This window comes from Amblyomma americanum, chromosome 10, assembly GCF_052857255.1.
Source record: "Amblyomma americanum isolate KBUSLIRL-KWMA chromosome 10, ASM5285725v1, whole genome shotgun sequence".
NCBI lineage: Eukaryota > Metazoa > Arthropoda > Arachnida > Ixodida > Ixodidae > Amblyomma > Amblyomma americanum.
The window spans coordinates 32355811-32381226 of NC_135506.1; the positions used below are offsets into that span (position 1 = coordinate 32355811).

General features: G+C 47.7%; 1 protein-coding gene across 1 annotated transcript; it reads left to right on the top strand.

The window, feature by feature from the left end:
- The first annotated feature begins 416 nt into the window (after positions 1-416).
- Positions 417-25170, top strand: LOC144108829 (calcium-activated chloride channel regulator 1-like). The gene is made up of 14 exons (XM_077642013.1): positions 417-666; positions 3480-3642; positions 5916-6213; positions 7198-7304; positions 7848-8021; positions 9105-9226; positions 10474-10588; positions 11765-11992; positions 13426-13725; positions 15094-15315; positions 16979-17255; positions 18949-19110; positions 20954-21265; positions 23395-25170. The coding sequence occupies exons 2-14, from the start codon at positions 3481-3483 to the stop codon at positions 23829-23831; spliced, it is 2916 nt and encodes a 971-aa protein (XP_077498139.1). The 5' UTR covers positions 417-666; position 3480; the 3' UTR covers positions 23832-25170.
- Positions 25171-25416: the final 246 nt, after the last annotated feature.

Sequence of the window (25416 nt, forward strand, 5' to 3'; positions counted from 1 at the left end):
GTGCCGCAGTGATCTAATAATTTTTTAAAGAGTAGTCCCGCTATTTGTAATGCCCCCCCCCCCGCCCCCCCCCCCCCCATCTACAGCGGAGCCAACAATTAATGTTGCTTAACTTGCTGCCAATGAATGACGTTCCGGTGTAACCTCGATGAAGTCACCTTTTTCCACCTCGTGCGATACACTGAGACAATAGGAAGACTTGCCACACTGAGTGGGAGGTGTAGTGAGTAAAGCAGCTGTCTTATCATCTTATTTCTTTTCCAATTCCAAATTAAGCCGATAACTCTGCGCGGCTAACCACGTATTGTACTTGACGCTCCTGGCCTTTCTTCGGCTTCGCTTATCTTATCTGACCCTGGTGAACTGTCGAGCCGTCGCCGCTGCTGCTGCCGCCTGGTGGCGGTGGCCGAAGATTCGAGCACTTTCGCAACGTGCAGTAACTGCGCCGGCATGCGTGCCGTGTGTTTTGCTATCGGATATAAAGTGAACGGCCCGCGCTGTGACACACGGCCAGTGCCAGCCGTGAGAGTGTTTCGGCGTTCATCTGTCGGCGACGCGGGGTGAGCACTGTCCACCGAAGGCGGCTGGAAGAAGACGGAATCGCCAGAGCCGCTGACGAGCCCGGCTAATTCCTCGCATTTTTAGCCAGCTGAACGAAACCATAAGGTAAGCAAACTCGGTTGCACTGCAGTGCCCCACCTGAACGAAGTTTCGTGTAGGTCTCGTCCACAATAACGACGTCACCTGTGAATACTTAAACAGCTTCATTATACTAATAACTCAGTGTAGATCATAAATATGGTCAAATAAGCGCATCAGTCAACCATTATAATAACGCAGACGGGGGCATTATGGCAGGCTAGGCTGACAGGCGCAGCGGCTTGGGGTTTCTAATTCGAGCACGCTGATTGGCAGCAGCAAAAACTATAGGCAGTGCTGACGAAATAGAGAGAAGCCAGGCACAGCGCTAATACGAGATGCGAATATGACGCAACTAAACGCTGACCGACCAAGAATAAGAAAGTTGAATAGGAGAGTTGGCAAAAAAGCCACATGCGTTGATTGCTGCCATCTTTTAACCGTAAAATAATGCCAAGTTGCTACAAGCTCGTTTGATGGGACAGAATTCGTTTTTATTGCAATGAATGCGTTATGCTTGCTGCCTATCTGTGTCCGTCCTCTTTCCCTGTTTAACTGAGAATGCAGGAGTAGGGTCGCAATGCGAAAATCCGGCGTTTTGTTTGTCGCTTCATAGAGTGAAGCTGTAGCAGCAGCGCCGGTCGCTGCAGCATAGGTGGCACGTGCCGTCAACGACAACGATCGATGACGAGGAACATATCCGAGTTGGGCTTGTGCCTCGCGCTAGACTGTTCTGGTTGGCTCAAGGCAGCCTATCGCTCTCTCTCACTGATGCCATTAAACCAGCCATTGTTTCCCTTGTTCCGTTTTAAGACTGGGTGACGCGACACAGCTTCCATCCTCTAAAAGCAGCACACACCAGCGATCTGCCCAGCCAAGTTCACTAGCTAGGGAGCTTCCCACTCATCCAACGCCTCCCTCGATTCACTTCTCTCTCTCTCTCTCTCCCCCCCCTTACTCCTCCGCCTGCCTTTACCCTGCGGAAATATTTTGTCGCGTGTGTTGACCCTCAGAGTAGAAGCATTCGTAAAAGTAAAAGCATCAAAGGAATCATCGAGGGTAAATCCAACTACTTGCGCAGAATTGTCGCAGCGAATGTCTGATCATCCTGTAAATTCTTTTTTTTTCTCATTCTCATAAGGTTTGCTCTGTTGTCAGTACTTTGCGCACTGCAGATGCATGAATCGCCGGTGCATGACTTTGCACTCTACAGGCGAACGCGAGACACGAGTGGGATCGCGTGCCAGGTTCGTCTGGGGCGACCGTAACATTACGTGGAAGCAGATATGCGAAGGCTGAAGAAGGCGGAAGGCCGTGGCGGCTCTTAGGCAGCTCCTTTTACGACCCTCACTGTGCGGTCGCTTGGGCGGCGTTCCGCAGTCCGTTCTTTCTGTTTGGGTATCTCGAGCAAAAGCGAAAGAAGTGGTGGTGGTGGAGGGGGAGGGGGGGCGCACGCGGTAAAGACGCTGCGCATGTGATGACTTTGTGCCTTTTGTTGGCACTCCTGAAGCTGTGCTGCGGTCTTTACGTCTAACCGGCATCTGAGCGCATAACGACATCGCTGAGCCCTTTCCTAACATCCTGAAACAGACTATAAACAAGGAAGCTATTGTGCATGGCAGGGTTTTAACGTATTTAAACTCAGTAATCGTGCGAAAGCATGTGTTTAGCCTAGCTGGCTCAGGTTTTGCTTGGGGGGTCCTCGGCACGTCTGGCGACGATATTAGACTCAGGTAAAGCTCTGATCGAGGTTAAGCTCATCTGATCTGATCTGTTCACGCCCCAGATTGAAGTTGATGATGACGACGATGTGCAATGCACGCGCGAGACTATGTCGCAGTTTAACATGTCACCAAGGGCAACAACAACAGGAGGCGTGTTCGGCTGCGGCTACATATAGCATAGTGCTCTCGAGGCAGTGGCCAGCGAGACTGGTCTCATCAAGTTTCTTATCCAGTGGCGACAGAATTTATCCCATTTATGTATATATTCAAGGTCAAGGCTTCCAGCGGTGAATCGGCTTTTTGCAGCTTTGGTCGTGCAGTAGAACGTTCGTAGGACAGTCGCGTTCTGTGCGACCTTTTCGTGTTTATAGGACCGTGCGGGCTCTGGAAGATACCGCTATGCACTGGCACTTCGGTCGACAACGTCTCTTTCTCGATAGCAGTGTTCTCTTTAGCGTGACGTAGTACGTCTATTACGAAATTAACCTGCTGAAATGTGACACCTTCATAGCGCACAAAAGCGTCTTAAAGGATTTCGATAAGCCTAATTTGAACCCAGTAGGTTCAATTTAGGCTTATAGAAATGGGTTCTGGTTGGCATTGCAGTACTGAAGACCAGTTGAGCAAAAGCGAATGGTCTTGCAGGTGAAAGGGGAAATAATGTTTTGTGTAATACAAATCCTCCGCGACTTAACTGCTAGAATGCCCATCTCCAAGGCAGGAAGGGACGACTTACTGCACAGGTTCGAAACCAGCTGCGTACAGAAGCATTTTTTACAGTAAATGGTGGTTTGAGAAACTTTCAATATATATACTGAACTCACTGTGAAAGAGTAGATATTGGTCCAGCGTTAGCGCAATTTGATGATTCGATGAATTCCTGTTTATCTTGATTAGTTAAGCACTAAGCACAGTGGAAAGGAGCCACTGCTGGCGGCGGCTACGCAACTGAGAAATGCGTGCGACGATTACTTTTTCTCACGTACATCGAATTCGATTACAAAACCCATTCAAAAGCCCCGACTCTGGAATTATACTGATTTCACTATTGTGGGTAAGAGAATAAAAGTTGGAGACTTTTGGAAATGAACCCGGCCTGTTTTTGCCGTTTTGCAGGATGCGGCCGACTGCCCTTCTGCTCGTCGCGGCCGCGTCGCTGTTGTGCAGCTCTCCCAGCCACGGCCTCCGCATCGACCGTGCCATCGGATCCTACGAGGACATCGTGGTCGCCATCCACCCTTCTGTTAAGCCCGATGACCGCATTATCGAGAACATCAAGGTGAGATGTACCTTTTAGCTCGTATACAGCAGTCAACCTCTGTTTGTATGGTCGTAAACGTTGTTTCTTGTCCATCCGAAACAGCCTTCTAAGTCGAAAATAGTGAGTGTTCATAAATGTTTTTGCTGACTACACTTTGGAACTAAATCGTGCCCGCATAGATTCGCGATGTGTGCGTAAAAAAAAGAAACGCGCTGTTTGTAAAAAAGGACGGCGGTGGCTCCGACGCGAGCTCTAGTTCCCAGCGCTGCCGCTAGGGGCACTGCAGCTGCATGCCCTCTCTCTCTCTCCTCTCTCTCCCGCACTTCGCTCCGACACAGCAACCACAGCGGCGCGCACTTACGGAAACGTGGGCTATACTGCTGACGCAGTGAAACCGCTTGTTAGTGCGCGAATTTGAGCACATGACAGTTACTAAAGCGAAAGCTTTACTAGGCTAAGTCGGCGGGGATCGTGTCCGCAAAATATGTCGGCAGCAGTTGTGGGCAACTCAGAAGAGGTAGCGTCAGACGAGTGGTTGTAATCGAAAGAGGCTGATGTGACGATGCTGCCCGAAAAAAAACATTTTTGAGATCGGATGAATAGTTATTTATTAGAGGTATAAATGTCCAAAAAGTGGGTGGGGCAAGAGCAGAGGTGTCGCGAAGTTTGAAAACACCGGAAGTAGGCGGAGCTACAGCGTAGCGCCAAATTTGAAAAAAAAAACAACAGAAGTGTGGACGAACCCAAAGCATGGCGTAAGGTTTGAAAACTCGAACTGGGCAATCATGTGACCTGTGATAAATGATCAATACGTAACCAGGAGATAGAACGGGAAAGAATGATAGAGTAGAGGCAATTAGGTAATTAATGAGAAGCAAAAGGTAATGGACGGGTAAATAGACTGGACGGGTATATAGTGAGTGGGCGGGAACGAAATGCGGCGGAAAATTTGAAAACTCGAAATGGTTACCGGGATCAAACGGGGGTATAATCAGAGTTAATCGATAACCAATCAATCTAGTGAACGAGAAAAGAACCATGGCGCCAAATATGAAAGGCGACCAGTGTCGAGGAGGCGTCAACGCTTTCGGATTCTTCCAATGCGGGTAGCCGCAGGGATCTCTAATTTTTATTTTAGGAGTCCGGTGAGCGAGTCGAATTTCGTAATGTTACCCCAGAACCGCCACCTCCGCCCCGTCTACACACCTCAGCGAACTGTACTGTGTCAAGACACGTCATCCTATCCGGCAGAAACAGCAGGCTCAGTAAGGAACTGTGCTCATCCAAGTTGAGTTGCGACGGCAAAGAGGCACGTGCTTTAAGCCAGTGTTCGAGGCGGCTCACATTCATCAGTATGAAATCTCACTCTTCACTCTGCTTCCGAAAGTCAAAACTAATTATGGCAAACAGTCGCTTTATTTTCAACAATCACTGTGGAGAACTCGCTACCCGCATTCATTAAATCACCCCGTACCGAAGCATATATTGCATAAAAACTAAAAAAAGCTATGTACCGTTTAATTACCTTCAGTTACCACGCCAATGAACTTTGTAAATATTGTGTACGACTTCTATTCCTTGTGTGCTTGCGTATAGTACTGTTCCCTTTTTGTGTTTGTATAATGTGTTTGTAAAATTTAGCCTATTAATCAAGCTGTTTGCTGTGATTATTAATTTCCACTGCACCCGTTGTCCGCTAAGTAGTTGCTTTCTGCCATACGTTTATCTTGCTTCATATATAGAATAATTACAGGAGGTCCCCCTGACAGTTTCCACTTTGGCAACTCCTTCCGTAATAATTAATTTGTGTACCTCTTACCTGTACTCCTTTTTTTTTTGTCAATAAAGCCTTTCAAACTTATTTCTTTTTCAATAAAACCGCTCAGACACACATTTCTGCTTGGGGCTGTGCGTCTGAATATAGACGTGTTCGCGTATAATAATGATTGGTTTTTGGGGACAGTAAATGGCGCAGTATCTGTCTCATATATCGCTGGACACCTGAGCCGCGCCGTAAGGGAAGGGATAAAGGAGGGAGTGAAAGAAGAAAGGAAGAGAGAGGTGCCGTAGTGGACGGCTCCGGAATAATTTCGACCTCCTGGGGCTCTTTAACGTGCACTGACATCGCACAGCACATGGGCGCCTTAGCATTTTTCCTCCATAAAAACGCAGCCGCCGCGGTCGGGTTCGAACCCGGGAACTCCGGATCAGTAGTCGATATACACTGAGCCAGAATCGTCGCTCCTGGTCGTACGTTGTTCTCTAACCTGGGTGTCCCTCGCTTCATCAAGGCCCTGTTCCGATCTGCATCGACGTTCCTCCATCGGGCTACCCGCGGATTGGTGCACTTCGGCAGCGTGACCATCGCCATTCCGGAGACGTGGCCTATGAGGTCCACCGCCAGCAACACCACGGCCAGTCTGTTCCCGGTGGCCGACGTGCATGTGGAGCCCGAGAACCCGCAGTACGGCGACAGGCCGTACACGCTGCAGCCCCGCGGGTGCGGCGAGCGCGGGGAGTACATACACCTGACGCCCCGCTTTCTGGCTGACATGAACGGATCCATCGCTGACACCTACGGGAGTCCAGGTGAGGATTCTAGTTGGAACGAAGATAGGGCCCACATAATGGAGCTCGTAGACTTTGCGGTCTCCGAACAGTTTGCGTCAAAAACTGAGAGGGAGCAATGAGTGTGCAATCGACTCCCATGTGAGCCTTGGAGTAGGCTCTTTTTTGAAGGGGAGAGAGAGAAAGAAGGGTATAGATATCGATGTCACTTCAACGCTCTAAAGAGGGGCATGCAGTCTGAGGGAATGGATTTTACGGAGTGCACGTTAAAGATTTTCAGGTGGTCGAAAATATTCCGGAGCCCTCCACTACAGCACCTCTTTCTTTCTTTCTTCTTTCACTCCCTCCTTTATCCCTAAGGGCCCCTTACGGCGTGGTTCAGGTGTCCAACGGTATATGACACAGATACTGCGCCATTTCCTTTCTCCAAAAATCAATTATTATTATTATTATTATTATTATTAATATTATTATTACGGCTCATATTCTGCGCATTACATTCTGTTCAAATGCCGTCAGGCTATAAAGCAGTTACTTCTCTCATTATGTTTTGAGAATTCAGAGTATACGGCGTATACCGTTGAAAGGTTTCTTCGGAAAATTTTCATGAAATGTTGTTTTGAGCTCTATTTGGCATCCTATCTCGAGCTATGAATTAGCAACAACAGGTATGTCTCCATGGGCGCGCAAGATGCCGCCACTCTCGCGGTATAAATGGTCAAAGATAATGCATGCATGCTTCGGTTATCTTTGATCATAATAGATCGACCGGCGACTGAAAAGTTTTGAATTTGGCTTCCGTCCATACGCGGCCGACGCGGTTAGGTTTACAGCCCACGACTTCATTCTCAATGGCACTAAGCTGTAACTACTGGACCACATTTGCGAGAAGCAGTAAAACAGGGATGACTGTTTGGCCAACTAACGCTTTTGGGTGTGATCCCCGCCACCATCTAACCGGATGGAACACGGGAGTGGGCGTTTAAAAGAAGCTGTTCCTCTCAGCGTACCAGCTGGTGCACGAGTGGGCCCACTACCGGTACGGCGTGTTCGACGAGTACGGAGACCCCGAAAGCCACCGGTACCCGAGCCTATATTGCGAGTTCGGCATGGTGAGACTTTCCACTACTATGTAGTATACTACTGCATTGGACGGTATCAATAATTAGGAGCTATACGGGCTTTCCGGATTTTTCTAGAGACGAATAAAAACTCGTCCTCTGCAAAGGTTTGAACTCGGGACAACAGCAAACTCAACGTAGACGCTTCGTGAACTGAGCTTGGGGTATTGCTGCCAGATTGCATTAAGAAGGCAAGCCACTCAACAGCTTCAAGCGACAATAATGTTAGTCGTTTAGGCTGGACACGTAGCCAGCAATGTTCTTCTGGAGAGGCCGAAGTTAATTTCTTCTAGCTAGGGGGGTGAGGCCCCCTCGGGCTCCCCTGGGATACGTGCCCGGTTTAGGCCGATATCGCTTCAAGGAAGCTTGACAAAATTATAACAATTCATAAATTCAATTATTAATCAAGTGGCTTCAGTGCAACAATTCATGAATTCAATTACTCATCGAGTAGATTCAGTGCCACTGCGGCAAGGGTTACGCATCGGAAAGTTACGCTCCGAATGACGCAGCCCTTTCCGTTCCACCGAATAGGTTCGTGCCAGCACCTGCTCGCAAAGGATCAAGTTCACAGCGTCCACCGACTCGGGCGCACCGTGCCGCATCTACAAGGGCTGCCGCGTCTCGTCCGACTGCAAGACTCGTTTCTCGCAGAACGACAAGAACCCAGTGACGTCGTCCATCATGTTCATGCCGTACCTCAAGGGCGTAAGTGTCGCGCTCAGCGCGGCGCTCCATTTCACTTGTTTTAGAATTGTCCTTTGCGTCTGCGACTTGTTACTGGTTTTTGAAGCGAAAAGTTTCACTACGCTGGGTTATGCAGTCGTCGCGTGGGCCGGAGAATGACCTTGAACTACCTTCAGCCCAACCACGTCAGCCGTGTAGGACCATGTGTGGGTAGTTATGGTGCCGAAGCCTTTACCCCTGACATAGACCCATGACCTTTAGTTGACCTTTGACCTTGAGTTGACCTCTGACTTTTGACATGGGTGACCTTCGGTTTGACCTTTGACCTTAAGAACATCCGATGGGGTGATGTGAAGCCACGTGAGTGATGACATCCGATGCGGGTCTCGTAAGACTATGCGATAGCACGTCCTAGCCACGGGGTCGTGTGGGTATGTATAGAACCGCGACTGTCTTCAGCGTTTAGCGGAGCTGCCTTGGACGAGCCTCAGACGCTTAGCAAGCGTCCTTGCTTTTCGCTGAATTCCAGGGTTAGCCAAGTTAAGTCACTGCCAATTTTTGTTTGGTGTGGTACGCTGGAAATTGTTACATCTTCACTCAGCTGACGGTCCACCCGCGGATGAACAAAGGCTGGACTGATAGCCCTCTTCGAGCAGTTCTGTTTAAAATATCTTGGGTCACCTGGTATTTGAGAGGGACAGCCACAGAACCAGGCGTTGGCCTTGTCTTCCCTTGCGTTCCCGATGCGGTCTAGTCGTCCGAGGCTGTGATAGTTACTGATACCTTGACTTCAAAGAAAAAAGTCTACAGAGCTCCAGGTGGACACTACAGAAACCCCACAGCATGCAGCTTGAGGGCTGTTTTGAAGTAGGCTCGGAATTTTCAATGTCTAGTCCAAGCGCCTTACACCTACTAGTGCCACACGCATTACTATATGCAAGATTGCTGGCGCGACAGATTATGGCACTCACTGATGACACTCGCGACTGGTGGCATCGACTGGTGCTACCTCACTAACCAATCCGTGTCACCAGTCAATATACGGGGGTACGTGCAATACGGGGGTGCGTGCATGTAGCCCCAGTGATCCCCTCGCCTCGACAGGTGACCGAATTCTGTGACCGCGGGGACAAGAAGCACAACGCCTACGCTCCTAACAAGCACAACCACCTCTGCGACCGCAAGTCCACATGGGAAGTGATCAGCGCCAACGACGATTTCAAGGGGTGAGCAGGACGCCTTTGTTTACATTCGTTTCTGGATCAGTGAGGTCACGCTATCCTCTCTTACGTAATAGTGCCGGTCCTTTCTTGCGTGTCTGGTTTCATTGCTCTGAGATTTCTCCAAAGCTTAATATTAAAAATGGCCTGAGCACCCGTTCATTTGTTTATGCCCGTTAGTATCGAAGTTACAAAGGGCATCTAAGCTTGTGCTCTCTGGTACGAGACACCTCAGCACAGGTTCTTTCACAAGTTCTTTCTAAGCACAAGCACAAGTTCAGCACAAGTTCTTTCTAATCGCTGGGAATTCGTATCGGCCTGAAACGAAATAGATAATAAATAAAATACATGGCGTAGGCCCAAATCTGATGTTGCATTGAAAAGCGTTCAGCGTTTATGGGCATTGCGTCAGTGGAAAAAAAAAATTGTTGGATCGCTGTCTGGGCAAATATAAAATGGAGCATGAGGTACTAGTATGTGCCTAAAATCTGGAGCTAACGAGGTAAAAAAAAGACGCTGCTCAGTTAAGCCGTTTATTGATTAAATTATGAAGGAATCAAGGGAAAAAAAAACTGCTACCTCCACATTATGCTAGTTAATGTATCCACATTCAAAAACCAGTATCAAAACTTATGACGCAGTCAACATAAAAAAAAATAAAGGAGACACATAAGCTCCATTCTTAAGTATATGACACGATAGCGTAATGGGTTAATTCCAATATATGCGGAATGTCATTGTCTTCTTTACATTCATAGATCCCTGGGAGTCCTCATACCCCTCCTGGCGCAGTGGTGCAGATCTGTTAAGCGATGCACCACTGCCCTGCGATGGCAGGTGCTCCCAGCGGTGGGCCTTGTGCGGCACAGGTTGATCTTCCCGAGCGACCAATCATTAACTGCCACCTGCCACGGTGGGCAGGTTCTCATGACGTCGCAAGGTCACGTGACCTAGGTGGCCCACCTGCCTCCGAGGTTGCTCTTTAGGCACCACCTGCCAGAGTCATGTTCGTGATTTTTTTGCTCACAACGCCGACAACGGGGCCTTTAACGCGTTAAAGAAACTATTACGAATAGAAATAGAACAAGGATAGAAACAGAATCGGATCAGAATCAAAATTGAAATAGATTGGCAAGTGAAAGAAAGCTGGCGCATTATCTCCGTTTCAATCCGGTTGAACGCCTCCAATTTTTTTATTTGTAACATTTCCGCCATTGCTGTGCTAAGGTTTTGCTGCTGTCTGCTCCTCGCAGGCTGGCTCCAGCTGATCCGGAAAGGGAAATCGAGGTGAAGTTCAAGGAAGTGCAGAAACAAAAAGGCACCGTGGGTCGGGTGATTTTGGCCCTGGATATTTCGGCGAGCATGAACGTAAGTCACCTTCAAGACAAACCGTGAAACAAGTCTGGTCTTTTTTATGTCAGGTAGATGTATAGTACAGCCCCCGTCAAAAGTGTGCAGGCCAAGAGGTTTGCTTCTAAGCTGTTTAGCGGGGCTCCCAGGCACATCTATAGCATTTAAAAGCTTGGGAGGATTGAGGATATGAAGGCATTCCTCTTTGGAGATATTACGGTCGCTGAGTACGCTCAAGGAGGCACGCTGCAGGCCTCGCAAGCGAACCCCTTGGGCCGTATACTTTTGACGGGGGCTGTACTTCCTTTGTACGCCGCGCATGGAGAAGTCACAAAGGATTCGGCCCAACCTTCGTGCTTGCGATTGGTTTCGGAAGCGTTATCATTGACAGAATCCTCGACCTTACGTCACAAGTTATTGTAGATGTCTTTGGGAAATGCTTGCCTGACGTACCTGAAGTAAAGCATTGTCACAAGAAAAGAGGAGGAACGAGGCGGGACGCCTAAGCTGTGCGCACTTGCTCATCGGTCCCACTGCGCTCTGATTGGTTGATGGCACCAACAACGCTGGTGATGTCATGACGAAAACGATGACGCCAAGAGCGTCGACGACGGTAACTACGGGCGCGGCAGATGTGCCGAAGTTTAACTCTAGATAAGCGGTGACGTGACACCCTTTCAAACTTGTGTCGTATAAACCTAAAAAATTGGAGGCCATCTCTGTGGTCCGTAGGATGCTCTGCAACAATAGATTACGCGCATAGAGACAACGCGTTGTTCACTTCGAAGGAGGGGTCCCTCGCTAAGTCTATCAGCACCTTTAATGCGATAGCATTGAAGCTCCATGGTGCTGAAAGGCATCGTCTGTGATAAAATACGCCAATTGGCTGGAGGGATGTGACGTAATCAGCCTATTGGGTGAAGGGAAGTGAGGTCACAAGCCCGGAGGATTCTCATTGGCTAGGGGAAGTGATGTCACCAAATGGGAGCACTTTCATTGGCTGTAAAGAAATGGTGTCACCATACCTAAAGTGACGTCACGTCCGGTAAAGCCATCAACAGAAGCCAATGCTATCGCATTGAGCATAATGGGATTGGGTGCCCCTGTGAATTTCTTCGTTCGACTTTGAATACTTTGCTGACTCACTCGATACCCTAAGAATACCATTTCCACCACGTGTTTTGTGTGTTTCAGGACAACAATCGCTTGGACAACCTCAAGGCAGCGGCCACTCAGTTCATTCAGGCGCTCGTCCCGGACGGACTGGAACTGGGAATAGTCGTGTTCGATGACTACGCCTACGAGAAGTCTCCTCTGGTGCCCGTGAATGCGTCGACGCGGACGATGTTCGCGGATATCGTGAAGCACCTGAATGCCGGGACCATGACATGCATCGGATGCGCTCTGAAGAAGGCGCTCGAGGTGAGGATAGTTGATCGTGTTTGCACAGAAGCTGCCGGGAGTGAGGTAGGAAGAGGAGATTTGCTGAGAGTGGATGATAGTCGCGACGGGAACTGGAGAAGGCCAACTGGGGAATATGTGCGAGATGAATTTGTCCTGTATCGGACGTAACCCTTTGAAGGATGGCGGAGATATTGGCTATAAAAGATTGCGCACCCTGTACACAGACTGCTCCACGTTCTCAAGCCTATCGCAATTACTGAAGAGCACCATCGTCACATTAGCCTTACTAGATGCGCTGCAGGACGAATACCACCTATCCCACTGACCGCAATTTTTTTTATTGTGAACATTACAGCATTAACCAGCGAAAAAAAGGGTAATGCCGAGGACAACAAATTATAGACTGATTAGCTTACTTCCCACAGCTTGTAAGTCAATAAATAAAACAGAATCAGGGCAACGTTAGAATTCAGTCAACCGAAGAAACAGGCAGGATTTCGGTAAGGGCATTGAAAAATCGGACTATAATCACAGCATTAAAAAGCAGAAATTAGCAGAATATATTCAGCCCTTCCATATATACTTTAGAGACTATGCAAAAAACTCACAGGATGGTTACGAGTGTGTAACGCGATGTTCAGCGATAGCTGTTTAGAGGTTTAGTTTTGGGGATATATTCCTGGCGCACTGGTTTTGGCGCACTGGTCCACGTCTAAAGGTCCTTCTTCGAGGGTATTAGATAGCGGGGGTAAGTGTAAAACATGTACAAAGAACATCATTAACAAGCAAGGGAACAATAAACAGGCTAGGTAAAACGTGTAAAAAATAATTAAGCACCAGAGAGTAAATAAAGAAGCGGGCGATAAAAACAATATAATACAAATTATAGGTTGAAAGAAAACGAATAGGCACAACGGAGATGAAAAATACTACAGTGTACGTATTAGGCACGAAAAGAACAGAAGTAATCGCAAACGTACAGCAACTGAAAAAAAACATTAAAAACTACGAACATTTCAAACATTTCAGATGCCAACGTCGCTGCGGATGAGAGCAAGAAATGTGGAGGCGCTAGATTCAATCGCAATGTGCGCTGGTAAATTGTTCTACTCTATGATAGTGCGGGGTATGAATGACTTCACAAATGCAGATGAATGACACGCGATGCGTTTGACTTTGTGCGGATGGTCGAGCCGCGGAAAGAAGGCTGATGGTGATAGGAAAATATCTTCGTTGTTGCTGATGGTGGTTTCAGATGGCACAGGACAGGGCTGCTGAGCAGACATTAGTGAGAGACGCCTTTGTCTCGCAGTTCCCGTAACTGGGCTGACCATAACGATTATGGCGGAGCTGGTCGGCTTAACGTAACCGATGACGATCGGGATGAACTGGCACGAACCGCTTGGTTTCCTCTCCTGCAGTGTCTCAGTGTGGTTCATTGTCTGTCCCAGATGTTCCAAAGCAAGAAGAGCACCGAGGGCTCGGTCATCATCCTCATGACGGACGGGATGGAAAACTCGAGTCCCAACATTGCACAAGTCGCGGATGACTTGGTCTCCTCCCAAGTGGTAGTCAACACGATCGCCTTCGGCACCGATGCAGACAAGAGTCTGGAAGACCTCGCCCTGCGCTCTGGCGGCAGGTCCTTCGCCCTCATGGACGGCCAGTCCAACGTCGCGGCCGCCCTGGAGTCTGCCTTCCTAGACTCGGTCACCGCCTTTCTACAGGATGACGACAGGCGGCGGGTCGTGGTGAGCTGGGTCCTCTTTCTACGACGACAGTCCCGTGGCCTAAACGCTCCCGTGATTTCTCTCCGCTCGCGTCTTTTCACTTGAGGACTTTGGGGTACCCCGACCTGTGTCTAGGCGTCGAGGCACACAAGTTGTCAAGTTGTCTAGGTCACTCCAGTTGACGCTAACAGCAGCGTCTCTAGCAGTCAGACCGAGAACAACTAAGCGAGGAAGGACAACACACTTCTCACCACTCTCCTTTTCTTTGATTCGCGCCTTTCCTCTCCTCGCAACCCCCTCCTTCTCCTTCTTGTAATGCTAAGTGCGCACCAGCAACAGTGTTTCAGTGTGTAGGTGAGGTCTTGGGATCAAAATGGCGTGGCTACCATGACAATCATGCGGAGGCAACATTGACCTGCAGCGAGTGGTGCATCAGAGGCTTAGACCACCCTACGCCTGGTGGAAGCGCGGCTGGCTTGGCTCTTTAGAGCGATTAGCATCGCGAGATGTTTCACAACGGTTACCAAAGCGGTACGCAGCTATTTCAGAAGGATGCCCTGCGTATTATGTTGGAGGTGTCTGACTCTTAACTCCCCGCTAAGTGTGCAACCCAGTTTGAAGCCGGGAATTGCCATATCGAGTAATTGTTAAACATCCCAGATCTACAGCTTAGAACGTAACAATGATTGTATTGAGATCTATTTAGAGAATGCATGACCTTGCGCTCGGGAAAGCGAATGTTTTGCAGGGACGAAGGCATCCTTCACTATCGGTGAACAGTTGCGCATGCTGGATCACTTAATGGAACTTATGTTAAGTTCAGCGCTTTTCTCAGGGGCACTGAAGAAACTAATTGTCTATACACACGCGCAAAGCTGCTGCAGAATTGCATTGCCACCGACAGCCTTTAGAAGCCCTTGTGCATTTTGTCGAGGTTGTCTTTATCCTCATTCTCCGTCCTCTTCATCTTCTTACTCCTCCATATGCAACTGGATAACTTGGCCATCCTATCTTTTCTATCTGCGTGGCTATGGGCGTAGTCGACACAAAGCGTTGCTGTGAACGGTGTTAACGACATCGGCGGTTTTTATGGTTATACGGACGAGCTTGGAATATGATTGCCAGATGGAAACGTGTTTCTGCACAAATGCAGCCGGGAAGTATGGACGGAGAAGTGTGTCGAAATATGGTTTAGAAGCCCTGGAATGCATTTCGGCATTGAAGTAAACTACAGAGAGAGAGAGAGAGACAAAGTTGGATGAGGAGATCAAAGAGAGGAACGATGGTTTGTCGTAGTCGAGGTTTGGTTGAAGAATCGAACTGTTCTACTTTACGTGATTTTAAATTTGGGCTGGAACTGACTTAAGCTTCGCTCTTCCTGTTGCGGAGATCTTCGACCGATCTGTGAAGCTGTCGGACAAGAAGGAGTTCGAGATCCTCGTGGACGCCGACGTGGGCAACCAGACCACCATCGCGGTGCAGTGCAGCGACGCGGCCAACCTCAAGGCGGAGCTGCGCTACCCGGACGGCAAGGCGTGCGACGACTGCCTGGTGGCCGGCCCTGCTGTAGCTGCCAGCTACATAACATTCAAGATCCCCGGAATCGCAACGGTATAGCAACACCAGCCGAGCTAATTACTCGCGATGACTCCAGACCACCTGCCATGGTGTAGACTGTGTCTCGTATTATTTACGTTTTTTGTGCTTTTTGTGATATTGCGTGTGATCTAGACTACTAGTTTCGTTTGTAATTTGTTCCATTAATGTTTGTGTTGTTTCTATTGGTAGTAATATATGCCCCTACTTTCCATAATGCGAGTGCCACGGTGGGGTGGAAGGGGAACAAAGAGTCAATCAATCAATCAATCAATCAATCAATCAAACAATCAATCAAACAAACACAAAAACAAACAAGCAAACAAAATCAAACAAGCAAACAAAAAGACAAACAAAAATCAATCAAACGAACAAGCAAACAAACAAGCAAACAAACACGCAAACAAACAAGCAAACAAACGAACAAGCTAATATTATAATAGTCACGATGACATTTGTAACCAGTGGGGGAACAAGCTTAAAGGAATAATAGTGCAATATACAATAAGATCGTCTTTTCAGATTTAGTTTCATCCGAAGGAATAGTTTGAACTAATGTCTATTAAAAAAGTAAGACGTCTGAGGCCACGCTTTTAACGATGCTCATCTCGATGCTTTTTTTTCCCCTCTTTTCTAATTATCAGACACGCCTTTGGTAGGGGAGGCGTTGAAGGATATTACTTGCTATCAATTTTGACGCCACAGCTTGAACTTACCAATGTCAAATAGGCCGAACATTGAATTTGGAAGTTAATAATTACAAAATGCGCCACGTTTCTGTTGTGGAGCGAGCGGTTCATAAAAAGCAAAATTTTAAGATTATAAAATTTTGGAATTAGAATGATTTCTGCCAGTGAGATGAAGCGAGAATTGTGAAAATTTTTGCTGGGACAAAGTTGCCAGGGCTTGCGTAGGACAAGGGCAACTGGAGATCTTTGTAAACGCCTTTGTCCTGGAGGTAGGCTCAACTTTATTCATATTGAGGATTCTGGAGATTTATTTGCAAATCATAAGCACTATAACCTGGGCTCGCCTTCTTCGTTAATGTGCTGGAGGTAGGCTCAACTTTGTATATACTGAGGATTCTAGAGATTTATTAGCAAATCGTAAGCACTATAATCTGGGCTCGCCTTTTTTGTTTATGTCCTGGAGGTGGGCTCAACTTTGTTCATACTGAGTATTCTAGAGATTTATTAGCAAATCGTAAGCACTATAATCTGGGCTCGCCTTTTTTGTTAATGTCCTGAAGGTGAGCTCAACTTTGTTCATACTGGGGATTCTAGAGATTTATTAGCAAATTGTAAGCACTATAATCTGGACTCGCCTTTTTTGTTAATGTCCTGAAGGTGGGCTCAACTTTGTTCATACTGAGGATTCTAGAGATTTATTAGCAAATTGGAAGCACTATAATTTGGGCTCGCCTTTTTCGTTAATATGCTGGAGGTAGGCTCAACTTTGTTCATACTGAGGATTCTAGAGATTTATTAGCAAATCGTAAGCACTATAATCTGGGCTCGCCTTTTTCGTTAATGTGCTGGAGGTAGGCTTAAATTCGTTCATTCTGAGCATTCTAGAGATCTATTATCAAATCGTAAGCACTATAATCTGGGCTCGCCTTTTTTGTGAATGTGCTTAAAGCATGTGTCCTTTATTATCGGTCGATCTTACTGATCCACAGCCGGGCACCTGGACGCTGGTGGTGACTCGAAGCGTTTCGTACCCCGATGTGGACGTTCACGTGCGTGCCACGTCCCTGGTCAGCGGACAGGACGTGGAGCCCGTGTTCGTGCGCGCCTTCCTCAAGAAGGCCGAGGTGAGCAGCGCGGCCGAGGCGGCCATCTACGCCGAGGTCACCAAGGGCAGTCACGTGGTGCTGCACGCCAGGGTCACGGCCACGGTCATCCCGCCCAAGGGCAACGAAGAGTTCGAAGTGCAACTCTTCGACGATGGCCTCGGTGCGTCTGTGGCTACGCTTGTCTGGTGTTCACGAGCATGGCATGTATTAGTGTGGGTAGAGAAAACGAAAGAAAAATAATGTCGCCCAGCCCGCTCACGAGCATGACACTCGTCTTGTGAGGCACGGGATCGCTTTGCCCTGCTAAGGTAAACAAACATGCTGAAGTCCAACTTTTTCTGGCTCACGCCGCATGCGGCGTACATACAAGTAGAGGGATGAGACACTAGGGTGCCGTTGTGTTCCGTCGCTCTTGCTGAAAGCCGTTGTTTCGTTCTTCTTCTACCCTTGCTGAGTCACTCAGGCGATGAACTGCAAATTGTGATCAATGAGTTAGACAGGCAGATCAGAACGGTGGGTCTAAAAATCAACATGCACAAAACCAAAGTAATGTTCAACAGTCTGGCAAGGGAACAGCAGTTCACAATTCGCAGTGAGGTGCTGGAAGTGGCAGGCAGTGACAGGGCAGGTAGTGACAGCTGATCCGTATCGTGAGAGTGAAGAAACAAGAAGAATAACAATGGGGTGGAGCGCATATGGCAGGTTCTCTCAGATCATGAATGGCAGTTTACCAATTTCCCTCAAGAGGAAAGTGTACAACAGCTTAATCTTACCGGTACTCACCTACGGGGCAGAAACGTGGAGGCTAACGAAAAGGGTTCAGCTTAACTTAAGGACAACGCAGCGAGCCATGGAAAGAAAAATGATAGGTGTAACTTTAAGGGACCGGAAGCGGGCAGAGTGGGTGAGAGAACAAAAGCGGGTTAATGACATCCTAGTCGAAATCAAGAGGAAGAAATGGGCTTGGGAACGGCATGTAATATGAAGGCAAGGTAACCGCTGGTCCTTAAGGGTAACGGAGTGTATTCCAAGAGAATGTAAGCGTAGCAGGGGTCGGCAAGGGGCGTAGTAAGGCTGATGATGGTGATAATCATCATATTGCTTGATAATGATTATATGCGCAGTGAACTGTTATAACAGGGCGTTTCGGCGTCGCAGTACCAGTGATATGCAATCTTGCAAGCGCATGCCATTGCCCTGTGGTTCAGACCAAGAATGAGAAGAGTTAGACTTCCGCAGTGAGGTATTAATTTGTCTTGCGATACTTTTGCGCGGGTGAGTTAATTATAGCTCTCTCATAGACAGTGTGAACAGACGCAGCAAAATACCGACAGTCGTAATCTTCCATTGATTCGATTCTGCATATGCACCGTACTCCGCATTTTGTATAAACCTACAGTAGGATACAATTAAAAAAAAACAGCAATTGTTAACACTAGGCCATGGTTCGCGGCTTCCTGTATTACTTCTCTAACAAGTCACCACAGAAAACGAAATCAACTTTTTAACGTTTGGCTAGATTGAACAAGTCAGGAATAAAAAATAATGGGCCCATAAACTTTTTATTATTAACTTCTTACTTAGGTAACAAGAACAGTTTCACCTACGTACTACTTTGTTATCGCGGAGGAATTCTTTGCGCCAGTCCTGAATGAACGCGGAGCCTCACCGGAGCCTCACGGCGCCGGTCCTGAATGAAAGCGGAGCCTATAGCAGGTATGCCTGCGGAATCCCGACAGTTCAGCAAGAATGCACACCATCCAAAGTAGCACAGACGCGCTCCGCCCACGAAAAGGCTTCTTCACTCCGAATGTAAGCATTTTTTACGAGCGCGCTAATTTTTCTCCTCGCAGGCGCCGATGTGACTGCAAACGACGGGATATACAGCGGCTACTTCACGCAGTTCAACGGTACCGGCCGCTACTCTGTGTCGGCTCGCGTCGTCAGCGCCGACGACTCCGTCATTGTCAAAGGTCGCAAGGCCTCTGGAAGCCTGCCTGCTCTGGATCCGTCAGGTATGTGTGGGAGTACAGCGAAGCCTTACTGAACATGGCAGGAGTTTGCTGAGTTTACTTTGCTTCTAAAGGGTTTTTTTTTATCGCACTACTGAACAGACAGAAGTGATGCACACATCTTGCAGTGCACAGATCCCACAATGTACAGAACGAGCACAGATTTGTGGCAGAGTTATGCAAAGCTTTTAGTGATTTTCGAGGCTAAATATCTCAGCTATTCCGACTTTATGGTTGCCAAGTTCTGCAACATAAGTTCATTAGATGCCTGAAGGCAACGACTTGCAGCGTAAAGGTTGCTCTCACTTATAACGTAGACGGCAATGCTGTTACCATAGAAGGTACGAGATGTATGGGCTGCAGACGCAATTCGCGGCGTGCAGCGCTGGAAGACAATGGACAAGTACAAGGATGGGACGCAACGGTGTCGTCGTGTTCTGTCGTTCTTGCTCAGAGCCGTTGTTTCGTTCTTGTTCTACCCAGCGTTGTTTGTCGTGGCTCATATATTTGTGCGTTGGCGTCGAGCGCTTCACAACAAGCAAAAACCCAGCCCCATATATTCGACGGGCTCAGACAGGAAAAACTGAAAATTGAAAGTTGCTTTTTGCCCCGCCGCGGTGGCTCAGTGGTTAGGGCGCTCGACTACTGATCCGGAGTTCCCGGGTTCGAACCCGATCGCGGCGGCTGCGTTTTTATGGAGGAAAAACTCTAAGGCGCCCGTGTGCTGTGCGATGTCAGTGCACGTTAAAGATCCCCAGGTGGTCGAAATTATTCCGGAGCCCTCCACTACGGCACCTATTCTTCCTTTCTTCTTTCACTCCCTCCTTTATCCCTTCCCTTACGGCGCGGTTCAGGTGTCCAAAGATATATGAGACAGATACTGCGCCATTTCCTTTCCCCAAAAAACCAATTATTATTAAAAGTTGCTTTTGAGGACAGGAAATGAAGCGACAACTGTCTCACTTCTCGGTGGACACATCAACCGCGCCGTGAGATAAGGGAGAAAGGTGGCAATGAAAGAAGGAAGAAAGAAAGAGGCGTCGAAACGGAGGGTTCCGCAATAATTTCTACCACCTGGGGATCTTTAACGTGCACTGACATCGCACAGCACATGAGCGCCTTTGTGTTCCGTCTCCATCTAAACGCGGCCGCATCGGTCGGCTTCGAACCCGGGTACTGCGGGTCAGTAGCCGAGCGCCCTAACCAATGAGCCACCGCGGCTCCCAATCCGGTTCCGGTGCAGCAGCTTTTCTCTTCAGCTGCCGCAAGTAGGAGGCTCCATGGTATCTCTATCTCACCTGGTCCTCAGTACCGTGTACAGGTCACGGAAGCTTCCAGTAGGAAGTCAGGCATTTTAAAGTAAAGTACTGGTTCAGATGGGTGCATAATTAAGTGTTAACTGTTGGGCTAGTTGGTACTGCAGTTGGGACACATTCGTAGAAAAACAGCGCCACGGCTCCAGTCCAAATAAGACACACATAAAGCAGGGCGGAAAGGACCTTTCGTCTTTCGACCTTCGTTTTCCGCCCTTCCTTCTGTGTGTCTCCTTATACCTGGAGCCATGGCGCTGCTGTTTTACGAATATGTTCAAACATCAGAAGGGTGCGTTTACAGCGGCACCAATCGTCTCTCATAAACATAACCAACCTATGGCGTGCAGAAAGCTCCACGTTTTGCTTATTACGTTACCCGTATATAGGGCTGTCGTTTAGAACAACTGAGGGCAGCCAGAGATACGTGAGGTACAAACGCGTTACTGCGTGTCACGTGTGGTCACAGTCGGTCGTTTTACTGCCACGTGAGGAAGATCTGCGAAAGCCTTTCCCGCTGTTTCTTGGTCGTCCAGAAGCCCCCGTGACGAGTGAGGCCCCGGAATCGGCAGACGAGATGGAAGGCATTCCGCTCGACGATTTCGTCTACGTCGATGAAGACATCGAAGTGGCCGAACCGCACATCTTGGCTAGCGAAAAGGCTCCTCACTTCAGTCGCTACGCCGAAGCCGGCTCGTTCCGACTCACCGAAGAAATCGACGAGTCCAGGATTCCGCCGGGTGCCATCGATGACCTGGAGGTCGAGGATGCCTTTGTGGCAGACAACGGAACGCACGTCATCACCTTGGCCTGGACCTGCCCCGGAGCCCATTTGGACTCGGGCAAACGTAAGTTGCAACAGACTCAGTCACTTTCGCGAAATGTGCTAATGAGGACCAAATTTTGTGGGGCGCGAGTTCTAGGAAAAAATGCTCATTAATGCGAAAGCATTTCTAGGCTACGTCGACGGGGTCGTGTCACCAAAAGTGTCCGCAGCGATTGAGACGTTCTCAGCAGAGGTAGCATCAAACGAATGGTTGTGATCGATAGAGAACAATGTAACGATGATGCGCCAAAGTTTTGTTGTCCATAGGATGATTATTCAATTAATTAGAGCCAATAATGTAAAAACATCGAGATAGCGCGGAAATCGATATAGTGAGTGGACGGGAAAACACGCGTGGACGGCAAAATAGTGGAAAAATAGGCAAAGAAGTGAAAATAAAGTTTGAAACTGATTGAAATATGTTTGATGAGTGGTAATTTTTCGAACAAACGTTTGACATAGATTTATTAGTGAATTAATTAGAAGCAAACGTCAATCGACTGAAAGAGGGGAAAGAGAGGCAACGAGTGTCGAGGAGGCGCCAATGCTTTCGCATTCCTTCAATGTGGGTAGCCGCAGTGATCTCTAACGTTTTTGCAGCTCCACTTCGTTACCCATTCGCCTGATATTGTGAAGAGAGGAGGAGCATCTAGGCCCTTAATGCCTACATACATTATCGGGCGATAGGGTAGAGAGGTGGAGCTACAATAAACGTTTCCCCTATAACTGGCGTCCCGGAAGCTCTTGTCCCCAGTAGTACATTGTCTTTCGAAATTTACCTTTCTATAGTATAGTTAGTGTTTGGGTTCTCCAGTTAGAGCTGAAACGTAGCCAATCATCAATCGAGTCGCTTGGCGGAATTCCGGACTGACACATCTTCATTGTCAGGTCGTCCGTCCTAATGCTTCACTACGGGAGTCTCAACGCAAATCCGGTACATTTCATTGGCGCCCTATCGCTTATTTCTCCTTCAATGATAGTGATAACAGTTTATGCTTATATATGACAGAGTCACTAAATAAAATGCCCAAACTGTTCTTCCGAACCCGTTGACCCTTGGAATTTGAATGCCGTTCCTTCGTGAGCGTAAAACGAATACGACTGTTTTTTTTCATTAAATGCCTAATAAATAACATGTTTTGTATTCGAGAGGTTGTATCTCCGTAAGACTAACTTGGAGTGTCATAGCGAGATCCTGTTGTTATTTTGTGACTGCTCTGTCAGAATGAAATGGGCCTTATTCCCTTTACAGTTTCCCCGGTCTGAACGCCTAAAAGAACTATTAATTGTTACGATATTATGTAACCTTATTATCGATGGTAAGTATATGTAACGACTCCGGAGTTTGTTCAGTGTAATGAGCCAAAATGTGGAAAGTGTGAAACCAGGTTTTCCTTTATTTTTCTTTCGTCGGAGTTACATTTTTCTGCCTCTTCGGCCAGGTGAAAATAGTCTTGTAGAATTTTTGCTGCAGTACTAATTTCTTATCCTCATTTACTGCATCCTCAAGAAGAAGAAAATTGTCACAAACAAGGTGTCTTTCCAAAGCAAAAGTATTGTAACCGCTTAGGAGTTTAAAATAAGACGAGAAACACTGAGTCCTTTGCAGAATTTCGGGATCCGTAAACCTTCGAGCATCTAAGCAGAATGCTTTACTTTTTCCGTAGCGAGAGCTCTACTCCTTGGGGTACAACTTCTGATTTCGATGTGGATGAGACAATGACCTTCAATGCCTCACAAGGTCAAACCGAGCTTAACTGCGTTGTGGTATGGCCCAAGCTATGGTAGTATGACCACGCGATCATATCACTATGGCATAGGGTACCTGACCTTCACCCTTGGCCTTGACATTTGTTTTGAGACAGTGGGCACCACATCGGCGATGACCTTCAATGTCTCACAAGTTAAAGCCGAACTTAACTGCTTTTTTGGTATGGCTCAAGCTAAGGTATTATAACCACATGAACATACGACTATCGCCATTGGTACCCGACCTTGACCTTTGATCTTGACGGCGCCTGACCTTTAACCTTGACTCTTGACCTTGAAATTTTATTTGAGACAGTGGAGACAGTGCTTAAAAAGCTTTTACTCGTATGACTACGTTCAAGCCACGTTAAACTCAAGCCGCTTTTGTGTTCACTCATTCAGCGTCGAAAATCGAGCTGAGAGGAAGCACCCACGTGGACGACATCGTGAAGAAATTTGAGGCCGCTGTGGAGGTCACCCAAGACAACGCGACACAGGGCAGCCTGTCTGCAGAAGAGGTGCGTTCGAGGCAGCGACTGCGCTTCTCACTACCGGAACAACTACTCCAGGAGGCCCAGAAAGACTCTACGCACGACTTCTACTTCTCGGCCAGATCCTGGAACGACGACGGACTGTCTTCGCCACCCTCCAACGTGGCGAGGGTTACTTTCGACCGCCCCTCGCACAACTCGCCGAAAGGCGGCGGGACCCCGTGGTGGGTGATCTTCCTCAGCACTCTGGCCGTTATCCTTGTGGTAGGCGGACTCGTCGCGGCGGCGTTTTGGGTCGTGAAGCGGCGTAGGAATAACGGCGGAATGCTAGGTGGAGGCCAGTATTAGGCGAGGTGAGAGAATAGCGTTGTTTCTGGACTCCTTCCTCAAGAGTTCAACCTCCAGAACCTCAACCGTTGAGCTTAAAATGTAGAGAGGACAACTGGTGAGATGACCTTGTTTCGTGGCAAATCAAATCTCACAACACGTTAATTTATCAGTTCTACATTAGAGTACGCTACAAGCGCAGTCTGAGAGGTCATTAGGCGCTGTTGCTGATGGAACCAGTTATTCTCTGTCCTGTCGCCGGCTGAGGGTAACTGTCGAGAATAGCTGAGTATTTCAATCAGGTCACACAACGTATTCCCTCATTTCCTTCATATCCTCAAAGTCTCCACGTGGAGTTTCTGGCTAATAACGATTGAATTTCTGCCTTTGGCTTTTGTGGACCGTAACCAGCGCTGAGAAGAAAGCTGGCTTACTTGAGCAACAGGTAAGGCCAGGTTGAACTCCGTTCATTGAACTGTTAAACGAAATCGCCAAGGTACCAATTTTTCCTGTCTGTGATGAATTTTATTGCTGCTGAGCGACGAGCAATAAACCTGCTTTTGTTTTGTAAGCTGTCTGGCTTTTGACCTTTTGTTATTTTGACCAGAGATCAAAAGCTGCTTTTTACCACATCGCCCGCATACGTCAATGTCATTATAGGCCGTGTGCTGTATGCCTATTCTTCAGTACTACTTTCTGCTGGGCGAGTTGGTTCATGACGCTACTGTAAGTGCATGTAACGCGACAGAAAAAGCGTGGGACAGAGACGATAAGGACAAGTCCGTGTCCGTTTCGTCTCTGTTCCTTATGTTTTCTGTCACCCTACATGCGTGCTGTGTTGGGTTGGGTATTATGGTACATATGCAGCTAAGGCCATCATGCACCAAGCTCAAGGTATCGAATAAGTTTCCTGTAGAATGTTTAAAAATGTGAAATCTTATAAATGGTGTAGATGGCCTAAAAGATATTACTGTCTAGCAATAACACAGGAGAAGAAATTTTGAAATGGCTAACTGTGAAAGCCTTAAAGAAGGACAGGCAGCCTCAGCGGCTATCTTTGGCTGGGGAAGGATGCTGAGGCTCCCAACCAGTAAAATAAAAATCTCAGCCTTCTTCTCAGGAATGTGAAAGTGGCTGAGGTGTATAATGTAGTAAAGGGAGCCAGTGGTTAAAAATTTACTTTTTCGAGTCCGCCTGCTCTTTTTAAAAGCTAAAAAGAGGAGGTATTTAACAATGGCATTATCATCTGAGCGCAATGTTGGATGAAAAGGAATGTATTCATTATAAAATGGAGTAAAGTGCTTCTTTCTTAGTTTTTTCTGGTTTCACACAAGAGAATAAATAAAATGTGGTTAACCGCAAGTTCATCTCCCGATTCTTCGCAAACAGGTTTGTCTTATTTTTTTAGCACGAAGCTGTGCGTAAGGTGCGTGTGACTTATTAGGAGACGGCATAAGATCGCTTCGTTGAGTCGTTCGTTGTCACACATAAGGTATACAGGTCGGCTCAGAAGCACGCGAAAGTTTGTTTCCTCTTGCGCAGAATAAATCCCTACAGCGAGGGGAAAACGTTGGAAAAAAAACCTTAACCCTAACACCCAACTCAA

What these genes read in the sequence shown, in the direction of transcription:
- LOC144108829 (XM_077642013.1), top strand. Translation starts at nt 3,481, where the DNA reads ATGCGGCCGACTGCCCTTCTGCTCGTCGCGGCCGCGTCGCTGTTGTGC. An exon ending in GCATTATCGAGAACATCAAG is followed by an intron (nt 3,643 to 5,915) that starts GTGAGATGTACC and finishes CGCTTCATCAAG; the next exon opens with GCCCTGTTCCGATCTGCATC. An exon ending in ATATTTCGGCGAGCATGAAC is followed by an intron (nt 10,589 to 11,764) that starts GTAAGTCACCTT and finishes TGTGTGTTTCAG; the next exon opens with GACAACAATCGCTTGGACAA.